This window comes from Temnothorax curvispinosus, unplaced genomic scaffold, assembly GCF_003070985.1.
Source record: "Temnothorax curvispinosus isolate PA1 unplaced genomic scaffold, ASM307098v1 QBEX01006268.1, whole genome shotgun sequence".
Classification (NCBI taxonomy): Eukaryota; Metazoa; Arthropoda; class Insecta; order Hymenoptera; family Formicidae; genus Temnothorax; species Temnothorax curvispinosus.
Genome location: NW_020216048.1, coordinates 324623 through 340573, shown reverse-complemented (window position 1 = coordinate 340573; position 15951 = coordinate 324623). Strand labels below are relative to the sequence as shown.

At 50.4% G+C, this 15951-nt stretch overlaps 1 protein-coding gene across 3 annotated transcripts in view; it reads left to right on the top strand.

Moving 5' to 3' along the window:
- LOC112455629 (dachshund homolog 2) overlaps window positions 1–15951 on the top strand; it is a 182860-nt gene that overhangs the window by 84952 nt on the left and 81957 nt on the right. For all 3 annotated transcript variants that reach the window (XM_025017662.1, XM_025017659.1, XM_025017661.1), the window contains exons 3-4: window positions 945–1173; window positions 3889–3951. In XM_025017662.1, coding sequence (XP_024873430.1) covers window positions 945–1173; window positions 3889–3951 — 292 coding nt within the window. The remainder of the gene's footprint in view (window positions 1–944; window positions 1174–3888; window positions 3952–15951) is intronic.

Below are 15951 nucleotides of genomic sequence, written 5' to 3'. Positions count from 1 at the left end.
GAGTGAATCTACGTCATCCGAGTGCATAATATAAGATCGCATATAGATCGCCGAGACATATTCGAGGAGGAAACATATCGATATCGGCACCGCGTGTTGGCATAACAAATAGCATAACATGGCGCGCGACGTCCCGTCGTATACTTCTCGCGAGCTTTCCCCGCGACGAGAGACACGCGGCATCGATCAAAAAACGTGACTGCGCATACATTATCACACCACGTTGTCGACTAACGAGAGAAAGAGAGAGAAAGGGAAAGAATCGGTCGCGCTCGTCTTGAAAAATCGAGGATTCGGGGTGACGGCGAACCACGAAGAATAATACAGGCGCGTTACCACACGTTCGATATCGAATATATGGGAAATAAGCTCGACACGGGGCGAGAGGCAGAGGGAAATGGGCAGGCATCGATACAGTCAGGCGATGAAACCCCGGCTCGGCGGTCTACCCGGGGCCCCACGGATTCGCGAGCGTATCCATCACGGTGGCTAGCTAAGGCGTCGCGCAAACACACGGGTCTAGCGGCGGACGCGCGAATCAACGCGCAGATTATATGCAGAGGCTACGCGCCGCCGCCTGTTGTGATTGATATTTGGTTAAGCGGCACGGCGATCCATCAAGCCCGCAAAAGCGCTCTTTATCCTTGGCTCGCCAGGAGCTACACGTCTCACCCGATTCCGGTGAAATCCGGATACATGGCCGTTCTCTCCCTCTCCCCCTTCCCCAGTCAGCCTTTGGTTCTCTCTCGTCTCACGGGCCTTCTTCCCGTTTCCTCCCGGCCATTGCTGCAGCCACGAAAGGCGGAGGATGATCGATAATTGAATTTACGCAGTTTCTTCGCGGGATGGTAGGGGGAAGGGTTATAACACATCACGCATTTGCGTACGTTGTTTAAATCGTACGATAACGGGATTTTAAACGCGTTTACATATTCTGCTTGCAGATGTACCAAGGATGGAGAAATCACCGCTTCTGGCGAATGGATACAATCACCCTCCCACGCACCTGAGTCACATGCAGTTCATGCAACTCGGCGGGCATCCAGGTGCCGGACACACCGCCATCCTGTCACCGGCCAGTCTGCCGCATCACCTACAAGCGCAGGCACAGGCTCGGGCCGAGCAGGGTCTCAAGGTCAACCCGAATATGACGAATATGGAAGCCCTCGCGAGGTGAGTCCTCCCTCCTTCCTTTCTCGGTTCATCTCGCCGTCGCTCAGGAGCGACGAGAAACCGCAAGCGGTCGCTCTCTCGCGAGCGACGATATTCCGGAAGCGGCGCTTCCTCGCAGCGGGAAACATTTTCATTAACTTCCTCCCCGAAGTTTACGAGCCGGGGACAAGTCGTGCCGGACGAGATGGTAATAGAGGCGCGAGGAGAGGCACGGTAAGTCGACGAGGAGCGGAACTCTCGTTCGGGGCTTCTCGGTTATATAGCTCCGTGAGCTTCGTTCTTCGATTCCAGTTTTACACCTGCTTTCGACGCTAATCGACGGCTCATTCGAAAATTGGATTTATTTGTTCTGAGTGCCTCACGGCGATCTCTCTGGCCGGCGAGGCCAAAAGAATACGACTTTAAGAGGATTGGCAAAAGACGGCGAGAAGCCGTGGAAATCCGAGGGGTCTTGACACCGCTTGATCTCTTCCTCCTTGCATCTCTCTCCTTGTTACCCTAGGCCCCTCCTTCTTTTGTCTTCGTGTCTTCCTTCGATTTCGCTTTCTCAGACGCCCATCATTTACTCGGCTTGGATTACATTCCACTGCGACGCGCACTAACGCGTCGATGATTAATCTCGTTTCCTGGATGTACTTACGATCAAGCGAGTGTTACGTGAATTTATTGAATTTTTACTGATCACGTGAAATTTGATTGTATATAATAAATCGTTTGTTTCTGAAAATAATAATGAGGAGAAATTATTTAATTTTGCATACTACGAAAACGTGGGGGATCTCTCGCGTTGTCTCAAGTACGCGTTTCGTACGACGTTATTATTCATGATTCGGATCGACCTTGAGATTCTACTAGCGTTTAGGTCTACCCTCTTGTGGCGTTAGACCATCTTTGAAGACGCGAAGGCCTTCTTGGGACGGCAAATCCTTGCCGCGTTACGCGCAGTCCCAAGACGAATATCGTGGCTTATTCGGCTTCGTGAAGTGTGTGTGGAGAGCCGCGAAGAACCGAGGAGAAACGAAAGGAAGAGTAAGAGAGACAGAGAGAGAGAGAAAGGAGCACCAAAGGAGCAGCATCCTCGTCCTTGCTCGAGGGGGTAGACGGGAGGCTAATCCCGGCATTTGTTAACGCGTTTCTAATAGATGCTCTCGGTATATTCCCGCTCGCCGCGCGTCGCGATACGCTCCTGTAGCCGGCCGGAGCTTTCGAGGATACGGAGACTCGCCTTAATTTTCGATTACATCCGCCTCGTGTAATTAGCCCCATCCTACTAACCGTTACCCCCTTTGCTCGAGCTGTTCGCTTTAGGCGGCGCACGCCCGGAAAATCGGGATTTAGCGGCAGATATAGATATATAGAGGGATTTGATCATTTCTTCGTTTCGGTCGGTTTTGCGATCGAGCAGCAGAGAATGATTTCTCGTTAGCATATCGGGCGAAATAACGATTGAAGACAAAGATATGAAAGAAGCAAGGTTAAAGAGATATTTTTCTCGTCGCTCGACTAGATCTCACTTACGTACTTCGGGTATAAACTTGACAAGGGCGCTGGGCAAGATTCTTAATGTGGAGCCGGCGCTCCGGATTTTTAACGCGTCTCAATCTTTCTTAACGACGTAACGTGCGTCCGTGAGCGGGTGTAGCAACGTGCGAGAAAACGTGTGCGTGTGTGCTAGCGGACGCGCGCGTACACGCACACACGCGGGCGTGTATAATGACACGGCGAAGGCGGCGCCGCACGTTTCGCATTATGATTTCAGCGCTTTGCTTTTAATTAAAATGCAAATCTATCGCGGCGGAGGAGCGAGCGAGCGAGAGAGATCGGGAGGTAAGACGGATTACGTCTGGGGGCGCCACGACAAACACCGGAATATGATTAATTCAACGCAACCCCATCCTGGGATACCGACGCCACCACCGTCACCGCGTCCACCCGCCGTCCCCCCCTCTTCAACCCTGTCCTGCCTTGTCGCCACCCCTTAACTTGCCGTATCTCCTTCGTCCAACTTCCCCGGCCCCGGGCTTTCGTCACCCTGCGTTCGTGACCTTTCCGACCAGTTTCTACGGACGACACGTACGGCTTTCCTCTGCATCTACCACTCGCTTTTCTTCCTCGCTTCTCCCCCATCGTCATCGAGATCCGTTTCCTGCCCGTGCAAATACAGCAAAATTATCAACGTAAGTCCGTGGAAACCGTGTCAGGCGTATTGACATTAGGAACTTCTCTTCAGGGTGATGTACTTGGATAGGCATTTTCAGAACGCGGTCGATGCCATCTGATTTCCGTTTCAGTTTTATATTGCGCAAACGAAGATTCGTTCCCCCCCTGATTAACTTATCCATTCCTTTTTCTTGTATTTTTTTTTTTGCCTTCGCGACCGGCGAAATTCTAAGTCGCAAATTAACTCCGCTCCTGCCGCGCTGACATCTCTTTTTTAATCAGCGACATCAAAGGTTCTTCATTCCCGGTGCGTTCGGCAACGGTCGGAATCGTGTCGTAATCGAGAGACGAGACGGGACGGTACGGAACAAGGACTCTTAATCAGTGTCCTCTCGCAGGAGGACGCCTCGCGATTAAGCGACTTCCACCACGATCGCCGAACGACGCGTTTCTCCTTTCGTTTCCCTTTTGGTTTGCTCGCCGTTCCGGCCGAGGCTTAGGCTTTCTTTTCCATTTTGTCCGTGTCGTAACCGCCTTTTGTTTTGTGCTCCACAGGTCCGGGACGGTTTGGGAAAACTGCCGAGCTGCCTACGAAGATATTGTCAAACATCTCGAAAGGTAGGACATCCAAAACCGCATTAAAAAGAAAATAAACAAGATATGGTGGGAGAAAAAAAAATAATCGTGCCGGACTATGGTCCGCGGTCTTCGCATTTTCACGTAGAAATTTTGGGTGCGTTTCGAGGGGCGCGAGTGATAACGCCCGAGCGTGGGGGAGGGGGGGGGCTCGCGCAACGCCGTTCATCCGTGAACCCGTAATTCTCGATTAGCCGGAAAAATCGCGCTACATCACGGATGGCAGCAAAAATACAGAACGCAACGCGAACGGCGGGCTCGATGACGCCGGCGGCCTAGGCCGCCGCTGCACTTCCGATAAATCAGTATTATCCGGGGAAGCGGTATCGAGTTTCCGGTCGCGCGACAAGTTGAGTCCAGGCCTGACGTAGTAATGCCGACATGATTTGTATGGTGCGAGAGCTCGCGCGTAACCCCCTTTGCTCTCCTTCTCCGCACCGTGCGTTCTATCCCTCTCCTATCCGCCGCAAAATCCATCCGACCGACCGACGGCCTCCGTTTCATCCGACACCAACACAGCCGCGGCCGGAGAGCGAGCCACCGAGGTTTCCGCGTGATCCTAACCACTTGTCACTTCACGGCACGCAGATCATCGTCGCGACGTGCCCGTCCATCATTCGGGGATTAAATCATTCGAGTGCCTGCGAAATACTCGCGCTCGCCGAGCCATTGCTGCTCCGAAAGGGTTGATTTCGGAAAGGGGCTTTGCACCCACACCCCCTCGTCGACCTAGGCGGAGAGGGTGCGAAGTAGCACAGACTCTGCTTCATTATTGCTCTCTTTTTCTCCTTTGAGCTCGTTGTCGTTTGCCTCCGCAAAAACGAAAGGTTGCGAGACACAAAAAGGATGAGAGGGAAGAAGCGCTACGTGCGCCGAACGACGCATCTCGAAAATCTTCCGTTTCACCCTCACCGAAGGAGGTATAGAAGGTGCGAGAGAACGGAGCAGGTCCTCGCGCCTCCACGGTGAGTCTGGTAGAGAGCCGTTAATACGGGGGGTGAAAATCGACACTTGGCCGTCCGAAACGTAATTTCCAATTCAAAGGCAATGACCACTGGTCGAGCCCCCGCCGCCAACCACTCACTCGGCCCCCGCACGCGCTCACCCGCCGCCTGTGCGCCGCCCTTTCTCTTTCTCTCTCTCGTTCTATTTGCTTTACCGTCGACCCCACCGTCGACTTCGTCAACCGGACAAACGCGTATTGTGATTTCAGCCTTTGACTGGTGGCCGTTCGATGGATATCGCAGGGGGTGGTAAATGGGCACGAGGCCACGGGGAGCGGACGTGGATGCTGGGAGCGGGTCGGGAGGTATGGGGGGCACGAGGGGCCGGGAAACGGAGTAGCGAGAGCGACGGGGGTGGTTTGCTGTGGAAGGGCGGCGGACCGGCGAGCGCACCGTGAATATTCATGGCGAGAACCCTAGACGAATTCGGACTTGTTGCGACTGACACTGATGTAAACCTTTGTTTATCCTGCGTGGCCCGCGCGTTCGTTCGTTCCCTCGAGATACGCGCCAGCAGCCGCGCAGCCGAGGGCGATTCTCGAGTATTTAACTGCGAGTTAAATTCTGATTAATCGACGGCGCCGGCTTTATTAATTGTTTGTCCTTTTGATTTTACAACGTTCGCAGAACGCAGCCTGCGACCGAAGACTGCGTTACTCCTTCTGCCGTTTGTTTCACCCTTGCTCACCCCCAAAACGCCGCCGCGTTTTAATCCCGATGATTTGTTCCCGCTAATCCATTTGATCTACTCGCTCGGAGGAAAACTCCGATTTCCCCTTAAGTCTATCCGCCAGTTCAGTCAATTAAATCTCGTTAATCCCGCGTCACGGTGAAGTCCGTTCACGGATGGTCCACGTCGGTGGTTTAGATGCGGGATAAGATTTATCAGAATATTTTTTTTAATCTAAATAACGACCTCATTTCGCGCATTCGAAGGAGAGGAGTAACAGCTGTACAGTTGCCAATTTTTACATCGACATCGTCATAGTTGCATCCATCGATCATTTTCTTTTTTCGTCACGAGTGATATCGAATATTGAATCGAATTTTGGATATATATGACTGGCGGATAAGCAGACGTTACGAGCGGATGAAGGCGGAGTTGCGAGAGACGCGCGGTTTCCATCGCGCTCCCGTCGACCCTCGGCGCGCTGCGGTGGCGGCGGCGGCGGCGGCGGCTTGCGCGTTATGAAGTAAGTAATATTAATGGTTCCCCGCAGTCAGAATGTTCGGTATCAATGCGCTAATGTCGGCTTCCTGGCTTTAAAACTACCCAGTCATTCCGGCATAATTCAGGCGCATTGTCTGTCGCTGTCCAACTACCATCCGCCATCAGTTTCTCGCTGCCTTCCTACGGGTTCCTTATCGTCAGGCATCCCCTTACGCGTTGCCTGCCTCCGCGTCTCCGTTGCCCGTCCCCTCCCGCGCCACCCTCGTTCCGTACCTTGTCCCCCGTTCGTCGTCTCTCTTCAACCTAACTTGGAGCCACCCTCCCCGTCGCGTCCGCGACGTCATTAATTACGACGACGACGGCGACGACGTCCTATCGTCCAGGACATCTGCTGGAAAATAATATTCATAAAGTTGAGCCTCATCGTTACGATCGACTCTTTCTGCTTCCTTTCTCTCTCCCTCTCTTTCCACCGCGCGCTTGGGGTTTGCTTCTCGCTTCCTCCTCTTCTCCGTCTTATCCCTCCTGCGCCGTGCCAGCGAGATGACGTCGCCCATTTACATTTACGGTCATGGTTTCGTGGCTGCCGAGACCGCGTCCACAAAGAAGTACACCGACGACGGACGTAAAACGACGGACACGTCGAAACGCGTCGTAAGATATTTCACTTCTTGCCGCTTTGATAACCACGCGTGATTACCGCCGACGTCGAACGTCGAGTCGTATCTCGGGAATGGCACGATCGAGATTATCCTACTCATTTAGTACAACACTTAGCTTAATATGAACGATTCGTCTCAGTTCGATGCGCACGTTAACGTTTTATCTCATTTGATTAACAAAAAGACCAAGAATAAATACTTGAACTTGAAGTTTCATGGAATGTAAAACATAAATTGATATTAACAAGCATTTCTTATGAACGTCTGAATAATATAGAATTTTATTATTTTTCTTTAATTAATATTAAATTGTACACGTATGAGTGATGTAGTATCACGCATCGTCATCCATTATTACATTTTAGCATTCTGATTTATCATGCCCGGCTAACCATTATTGTACAGCATACTATTGCCTAGCGAGTGACTTTATAATAAGAAACTTGATAGTGGAATACACGCCATTTCGCGCGAATTACGTAGGAATAGGCGTTTATCACGTAATCGCCGGATAAGCACAGGTCGAAAAAATAACGTATCTCGGCGCAAAATCGGCCCCGGCTGTCGAACGATCGGCTCGGCCTCGTCTATCGCCGCGCGACGAGCGCGGCGAAATGGTTAATTCGACTCGGCGATCGCGCGGACGATAGCCGAGAGCCGTTCTCGCTCTCTTACCATCGCGAGCGGCACGCTAATTGCGTTCAAACGAACTGTCAGCGCGCGGACAGGCACACGGCGCAAACACCTACGGAGTAACTATAGTTACACGAGCGGCACACGTACGGCAGCGACGCGACGTGCGCGCAAATACGCGCATTGTGATTAATACCGTTTACGCGGCAACCGGTCCGGGCTTCGAGCTGTCAGCATGCCACCACGAGAATCCCCATAATTACATGATGCGCCGCGACGCGACGTTTTCCGCCTTGTCCGCTTAACTGCGCGTATATCGACGCGAATTCGAATTACCGAAGGTCATCACCGATTGTTTCTCTCTCTGGCAGTTCTACAGCTTTATAATTTATTCTCTTTCTTACACCGCTCGACTGATTGTCGCGATTAATTGTTACGACGTATTATTACGTTGCATTAGCAATGATGATGATGATTGCTCCGCTGATTATACCGGTTTTCTTTTATGAATAATCCGCAAGCGCGGGCATCAGAACGCCGTCCGCCGACGGTGGAGACCGTTCTCGCGTCTCAATATACACGCATAGGTGGAGGACTTTATCCGGGCAAGATTGCAAGATAGCAAATTGCGCCAAAGTAAAGTAAATTATGCGCGAGAATCGCTGTGCGATTATCCCGGCGCTGACAAAGCGTGCGTTAGTCACGCTATCACTCTCGTTCTTCCGTCTCCTCTCCGGCGCGCTGTTCCGCTGTATCGTATTCTTCGATTCTTCCACTATATGCCCACCCAGTAATTTCCCGACATAATTTTCGCGCGTAATTGCCGGTGTGCGGGCGCGATTGACTGGGCAATTACTCAGATATTTAAAGAAACACGATCTGCACCTCGTATTCAAGAGAAAGAGAAAAAGAAAGAGACGGAAAAGAGGGGAGAGGATGCACGATCGGGCTTTAGGGTCGCCTTAATTTCACGAGAGCGGGTTCGAGCCTCGCTCGTGGAGCAGGTATAAAATTCATCGCCAATCGCTTATATATTCCTCGCCTGGTCACCTTCGATCGCTCTTCGTCGATCGATTATGCCTGACGTTCCCGTGATCTAATCCCAGCAACAGACGACAATTAGCCCGACTATTTTTTGCGCGATGCGCTCCTCTCGTAGCGTCGTCGTGGCTCGCGTGATTCAAAGGGAGATCCCGCGCACGGAAATCGACGAACGGCACGGATAGTCAGCCAAAAAACAATCGATTCGCGACAGCCGCCCGGTGAGTTCGCGTTCGGCGAACTTGATCAATCGGCGGGCCCTTCTCCGAACCGATTATCGGCCGCTTATCGATGATGGCGCGCTCTAAGGACATAGGAACGACCAAGTTACGTCATGATCTTGTCGTGACCGAACGGTCGTGAAGTAGGTCCCTCACATCCTCTCTGAACGATGATAATGGATCGATCATTCCTCCACGGGACGATGTCGCAGCCGCGCGCACGTCCCGATTGATCGCGACGCGGCACGAAAGGAAATCGTAAAAGTCGCGCGTCGACGTCGATCGAAAGCGCTAAGCGAGAAAATAAAGCGGCATGGGATGGATTAATGGGATACACGCGAGTAATGAAAAGTGATATAAAAGCGGATTCCGGTAGCTCGAGCTCGAGAAAGGGGGAAGGGAAACAATGCGAGTTGGAAAGAAGGGGCACACAGGGCTAACGCGTTTGTTACATCAACGGTAAATCTTCCGACTCGTAAACTTCTCGGCCGAGCGAGTTGAAGTCGAGGTAGTCGCGCCTTCTTGAGGAAAGACGACAGGTTGCTCCCGAGGGGAAAGCGCCGCGGGAAGGGCGGGAAGCGCCCGGGAGAGGGGCTGAGTGACATTTATTTTATTAACTCGACTAAATTATTTATCGACCGGACGTTCCAGAAAGTGCCGTGACATCGTTTGTCCGAAATGATAATTAATCCCTCAACGCTCGGGGAAACGCCGACGACAACGAGTCACTTTTATATGCAAATACTTTGCTAATATTATGCGGCATTTTGCTAGAAAGTAAAGGAATTTTGATGGATGCAATAAATAATAGAGGCAGATTATTTTTCGCGGAATAATATTACGATACAATTTTTCTTGGGCGTGCAGCAATCGCTTTTTCGAAGTCATTTACGTTGAAGATACAAGCGAGACAAGAGGGCTCGCGGCTTTTGGTGCAAGCATCATACCACTGCGTTGCACAAGGGATGGTGGGACCGACGACGGGTATTACGGGATCGAAGGGAATCATCCGGTTGAGAGAAAGAGAAGGGGAGGTGTCATGTTGCGCCAACGTGCATTATTAGAACGTACGTCATCGGCCGGTAACGAGCCAAACCGAGCAAACTTTGGGACGCGAGCGACGTTGGCGACTTCAACGCGTCCACGTCGTCGTTGTCGGCCTCGTCGGCGCTCCGACAAAATGATGATTAATTAAAAACATAATTATAGTTCGCGCCGTCCGCAAACATGTCCCCCGGATACTCCTACCGGACACTAATGTACCGTGAAATTGTCATCCTCCTTAGTTCTCCACAGTATTTTTTCCCACTCTCTTCGCTCTCGTCTCGTTAAGTCGCCGTCTTTCGTCGGATATTTTCTCAGCGAGACGTGCGCTATTCGTGTCGCGGCATCGGTAGTGGCTGACTAACGAGCTTGCGATCATCACATCGTTTTTTTATTTGCCGTTGAACACACCGCCTAGATGAGGCCTCCGGCGATGCTCGCAGTTTAGTCTGTTATCGCGAAATTTAAAAAACACGTTTCCCCATTTTTTATTCATTTGACTGCGCGTTTGTTTAAGGTGCAGATAATGGATTGCTTCATTTAGTTTATCAAAAGTATATTAAATTTATACCAAGTCATTGCATCAAACACAAGTTTATGTACATTTTATTGCATTTTATTGCATTTATGTTTGTGATCTTTATTTGAACTCACCTTCTTAGTTAAAATTTAATTAAGATATCCGTCTATAATTGTTTATAGACGGATATCTTAATTAAATTATGTGCTTAATCCTTATATGCTTTAATTAGAAACTAAACTAAGTGATTTTGACGTTAAAATATCCGTTTTTTGTTGCCACCTTTCATCTCATCGGACGCGTATTTTTCGCGCGGTATCGCGCGGCCAGCCAAGATATATTGTTATTAAATGGTTCCCCTTCGGCGCCGCACATGTCAGTATATTACGTAGTGCGGAGCTCCGGACACGGCCGAGTGAGGGGTTACACGCGCGCTGATGTACTCTTATTTATACTCCCGCGACATGCGATTCCTCGCTGCACTTCCGGCGAACGTGTATCTTCCACGCGCTTTCATCCCGTCGTGGGTTTTTCTCTCGCTATCGATTCAGCCCTCGTAATTCTACCAGTTTTATGGGAACTTCTGTAAATTGGAGTAAGAATCGAGATATTTCGAACGTATCTCGTTGAAGAACGGCACGTAACGAAGATAAGAAATTAAGGAGTTTCAAGCGCAGAGGTGGCTATCGGAGGAGCGGTCAACGGGGACGGGGCGGGCGAGCGGGAGCGGCAGGCGGTTAATTGAAAAGCGGCCGGAAGGGCGTCGTTAAATAAACCGCGGACGAACGTTCCTGCGGTTCCGCGGTGCTACCCATTCGCAGCCTCGGTTTCACTGGCACTTTTGGTAATGAACTAATATTTGCAGTGTTCGTCCCGCGCGGGCGAGCGTTTCCGCTCGCGCGTGTGCGCGTCCCTTACGTGCGTGCATGCGCGCGTACGTGCGTGGACACGGAGGTGGAGGTGTGTGGACACAATCGTCGGCGTGTTATCAGCGACCCTTCCGTAAATACGCGCTTGGCCCCGCGGGGTCGGACCCACACTACCCTCTTCGTCGCTCTCTCCCCTCTTCTCTCTCGCAAACGGCGGTGCATGTGCGTCGCCGTCGATGCATGCGCTCTGGCTCGAGAGCGCGAGAGCGAGAGCTGTTACGATATGCATACAGATCAAATAGCTCCGTGTGTGCTTTGCATTCCCGACGATTGCGCCCCCGAAATCAGATTCTTCTGCCTTCGTCGTCCACATTCTCCCTTCCTTCGGGGCGACCCCGCGCGCGCTTTGATCAGCGCGACGTTTTGCATGCACGAAACGCGCACGATGCGTTCTTTTGAAATCTCCAGGCTCGCGCCTAATAATTCCTCGCCAGAAACTTACGATGAAAGGGCTTACGTGAAATTAAAATTTAGTTGATATTTGAAATAATTTTTATTGACAAGTTTTTGTTAACAAATTTTTTTTATTATTTTGGTTATTTCTGGTGTCACAATGTACTTAAATCTATTTCTTAGATTTGCAAAAAGAAAATTAAAAGAAAGAAAATAATGAACTTATTGTTAGAAGAGGAAGGAGTGAGAACGAAGAGTGTGAATCTCCCTTCCTGCGCGTGACAGCGCGACGAAAAGAGAAACGGAGTTCTCCGCTTCGGTGACAAACGAGCCGAAAGTGGCAGCCACGGTCACTCGACAAGAATAATCGTTTTCCAATTGAAATCCAATAGCAACTTGGCGTGTGACTGCTGCGGCGCCGCCGTCCTTCTCTTATGTCCTCGCGCCCCACATTGATCAACGCTTCTAAAATGTTTTTGACATCGATTATGCGGAAGATTACCGACGCGGGAATACTTTCACCGCCGTCTGCCTTCGCCACGAGACGATGGAGGATCGCGATCACTCTCGGAGAAAGCACTCGGGGCCGGCGCATCGTCGGTGCAAAAAGCGGACTTTTCGAGAATTTAAATAATATCCTTTTATATTTTCTGTCGCGCGCGGGCTGGCACAAGTAGGGGACATCGCGCTCGTACGTTTGCGCGTACGTCGGCCGTCATAAATCCAGCCGGGCGCTATGGGAGAGAGAAAATCTACAATTCTAAAGCTTTCCATAAAACACTCGACAAAACGCTTCGCCCGCACTTTTCGAGTGGCCACCGAGCCCTCCATCGTCGCCTCTCTTCCTCCCGCCTCCCGTCCTCCTTGCCCTCCTCTTTCTCCTCTGCTTCTCTTCCCTCTTCGTTCTCCTCCGCGCCTCTCCTCCCGCGCACCATGAATCTGTTGAAATATGTAAAACCGTGTAACCTCTTCAATTTGCACAGCCGCGTTCCACGTACGCGGAGTGGCTGCCGCTCGTCACGCTAATTGATAATTCCGCGTACTGTACTCTCCCTCTCACGAGATACCCGCCTCCCCCGGGCTAGAAAATTGCGCGAGTACTCGCCAGCCAGAGCAAACAGTGTTGAATCGTGGCCGCCTAGAATCGTTGAGCATTACTGCAATGTTCGCGCACACGGTTGAAAAGATCGACTTTCTCTCGTGTTTCTCGAGGCCTTCCTATTACATAGAATCCGAACCGTGGATCTATTGATTTCCGATGTTAACTCTCGCGTACGTGCCGATTATATCATGCCAAGAAAAACCTCCCGATCGCTCGGAATTCTGCGCCGCGCCGGTACACGAGACGCTTGCTTTCGCCGCGAGATGTAGGCAATCTTTTCGTCGCAAACTTGCGCTTATGCCGAGAAAAGAAAAATCCTCTTTAGAGAAATTGTTTTGGTAGCAACTTACGGACGGAGAGCCCAATAACGAAAGAGAGAGAAAAAGAAAAAGAGAGCGGGAGTGCTCAAAGAAAAAAAGAAGCAGAAAAAGGAGATGATGATGATGAAGCAAATGCCTCGGACGTTGTCTCACGTGATAGACGTCCATCATCGAGCACGACGAAAGCTCAACATCAGAGGCGACACATAAATATATATACGCCTGGGCGCGCTGTGTTGATGCAACTATCATTTTTTCTCTTCTCATCGCCGGTAATCGCGGTCGCTCGCTTCGTTTTCGCTTCCCTCTCTCCCATTGCTATCTCCTCTTTCTCCTCCTCCTCTTCTTCTTCCTCTTCGTTCTTTTTTTTCACGTAACGCACAACACCACGCGTGATCCACTGCGACGGCACGCCGTTGCCACTGGTATTTCGGAGCTCGCTGAACAAACAAGCGCCGATAAAAGTACCGGGGGTATACAGTACATCTGGAAGTAGGGATCATCAGTCACGGCGCATCTGTGAAGCACTCTAGTTCTCTCTTCTGCCCTCTGCTTCTCTGTCCCTCTTCCCGTCTCTCCGTTCTCTATCCGTTCCTCTTTCTCTTTCTCTTTCTCTCTTTTTCTCTTTCTCTCTTTCTCTCTCGCGCCGATGTCTCGGAGCGCTCACTCGTATCCACCCATCGCGAGCGCTAAAAACCATTTGTCATCGCCAGCGTAAATATGCTCCCGAGCGAAACGTGCATTCGACTTGCCTTCTCTCGCGAGAAATCGGAGGATTATTCTGGTAGTTTGACGCGTCGGCGTCGGCGTCGGCGTGAAATGTGATTTTACAAGACCGTGGAATTCGCTACGAGGAAAAAAAGAATAATCCCATTTTATGAAATCTTTCAGAACAAACGAATAAAAATTTTTTTATTACGCCTTAAAACTGTTGATTGTCGCGATAAAGCACGACGATGAATCGATCCGCTCGGGAGCTTATGACAAAATACACGTCGGTATCTCGTACAACGAGAAGACAAAATGAAATCGCGAGAAACGCGAAGGAGAAGAGCGAAGAAAAACGCGTTCGGTGCGGGCGCGGGGCTTATCTTTATTTAGTGTAACCACACGTCCGCGCGCTCGGGGGAGTACCTTAAAAAGTTCGTCTAATAAAACTCCACGGCCATTTGTCAACGGGGGTGCGTAGCGCCCCGGGGGCTGCTCAAATGTATGTAAAACACATCCAGTCGACGTCGCGGCTCGTGAGGCCGTAACCGCCCGCGTCTGATGGGCCGACATCTAAAATAATAAAAGTTGCCTCCGTCATTTGTCAACGCTTCCTCTAAGGAGCGACACGGCGAGTCCCACCGCCACCTCGTAATTTCGCGATGTCGCAGCTGCGGACGCGTTTGCCGTCTGCCTCTCCCTCCCTCACCTTCTTGCGAAAGACACTGTGCTACAACGATTTCGTGTGTTACGGGCTCCCTTAATTTTACGAAGAGTCGTTTCCCCCTGCTATCCTCCCTACGGAGGGAGCGCGCGATTCGTGTTACCCCTCGCGGAATAAGAATTTGAACGAAGCTCGCGCGAGCCGACTTAATGCGATAACGCGCGCGACACGATGACGTGAGCGTTGTAAAAAGCACAAGCAAGGAATCGAGCATTCATCTCCGCTCGGTTGCCTGAGTATCTTTGCTCGAAATTGTAGCAATTTTCAGGCAATATTTTTTTTTATATATGTACGTATGTATCTATGTATATATGTATATATGTATACATATATATATATTGTATATTGTATGTGCCGTCTCTCGAGTTTTTCTCTCTACTATAATTATCTGCCTCTTTGAATTATATCGGACAATCGCGTGCGCTCGCGTTAAAGATTATTTACGGTCGAACGCGCTTGCATACATACGCATCGACGGCGTGCACAGACGACGATCGAAACTTTGTATACCCGCGTTTTACGATACGTAGACGTTGGCTTAATTAAACCACGCGCATGAACGGTTCCCGAGGAGGCCGGAGAACGGAGAGCGGCTCCGTAAGGAGCGTCTCTCTCGTCGGCACGGCGCTTCGGGTATCCGCGGGGATCCCAAGGTGACGCAAAACGAGGCGTTTCCGTACTTTATGCCCGTCCGCCTTAATCCCTCGGCGATGCGAAGCGAGAGAAGAGAGGCGCGACGCGGCCTTAAAGTGAAATAATAAATAAAATAATATATCCCGCGTCCCGGTGCCGACTCGCGGACGGGGCAATAATCTAGGAGAACGAATGTGCCAGACGACTTTTATGAAACGATCCGAAGGGGCCCACCTCCACCGTAGCCCTTTTACGCGCGTGTGTAGCTGAAAAATAAAATTCTAACCCTTTCTCCTTCTCGAGAATTGAGGGAGAGATGCGCAGAGAGGCAAGAGAGAGAGAGAGAGAGAGGGGGGAGGGAGATATGGAAGCGATGGGATAAAACGTTAAATACGACCGCTGAACACCAGGGGCCAACAATAAAATTGTCGTAAACCATTCGTTGGAATAATGCACCTGCTTGACCGTTGTATTGCATCACTGTTTCGTCTAATGTCTGTTGCGATTCGTCGACATACAGACATGATTATGAATAGAAGATATCGATCGTATGCCGTAAGTACCCGAGTATCAATTCAATAAACGGATCATGTTGAGTTTTCGAGTCGCGAATTAAAAATATTTTAAGTTTGTATGTTATACACAATTTTTAAATTTATTTGTACGTATTATATTGTAAATATAATTTATAAAATAATACGTCATCTCTTGTTACACGTAATTTCCATGAAAATATACACGTTGTTCGATAAAAATGTATACGCTTTTTCTCGCCTGTAGAAAAGAAAAAAGGGCGCATTAGTTCTGGAATGGAGATCGTTCTTGTTTTCCATCGCGGATAAAACGCGGGCGAGCCTCGTGGAAAATCTCGGGCTGT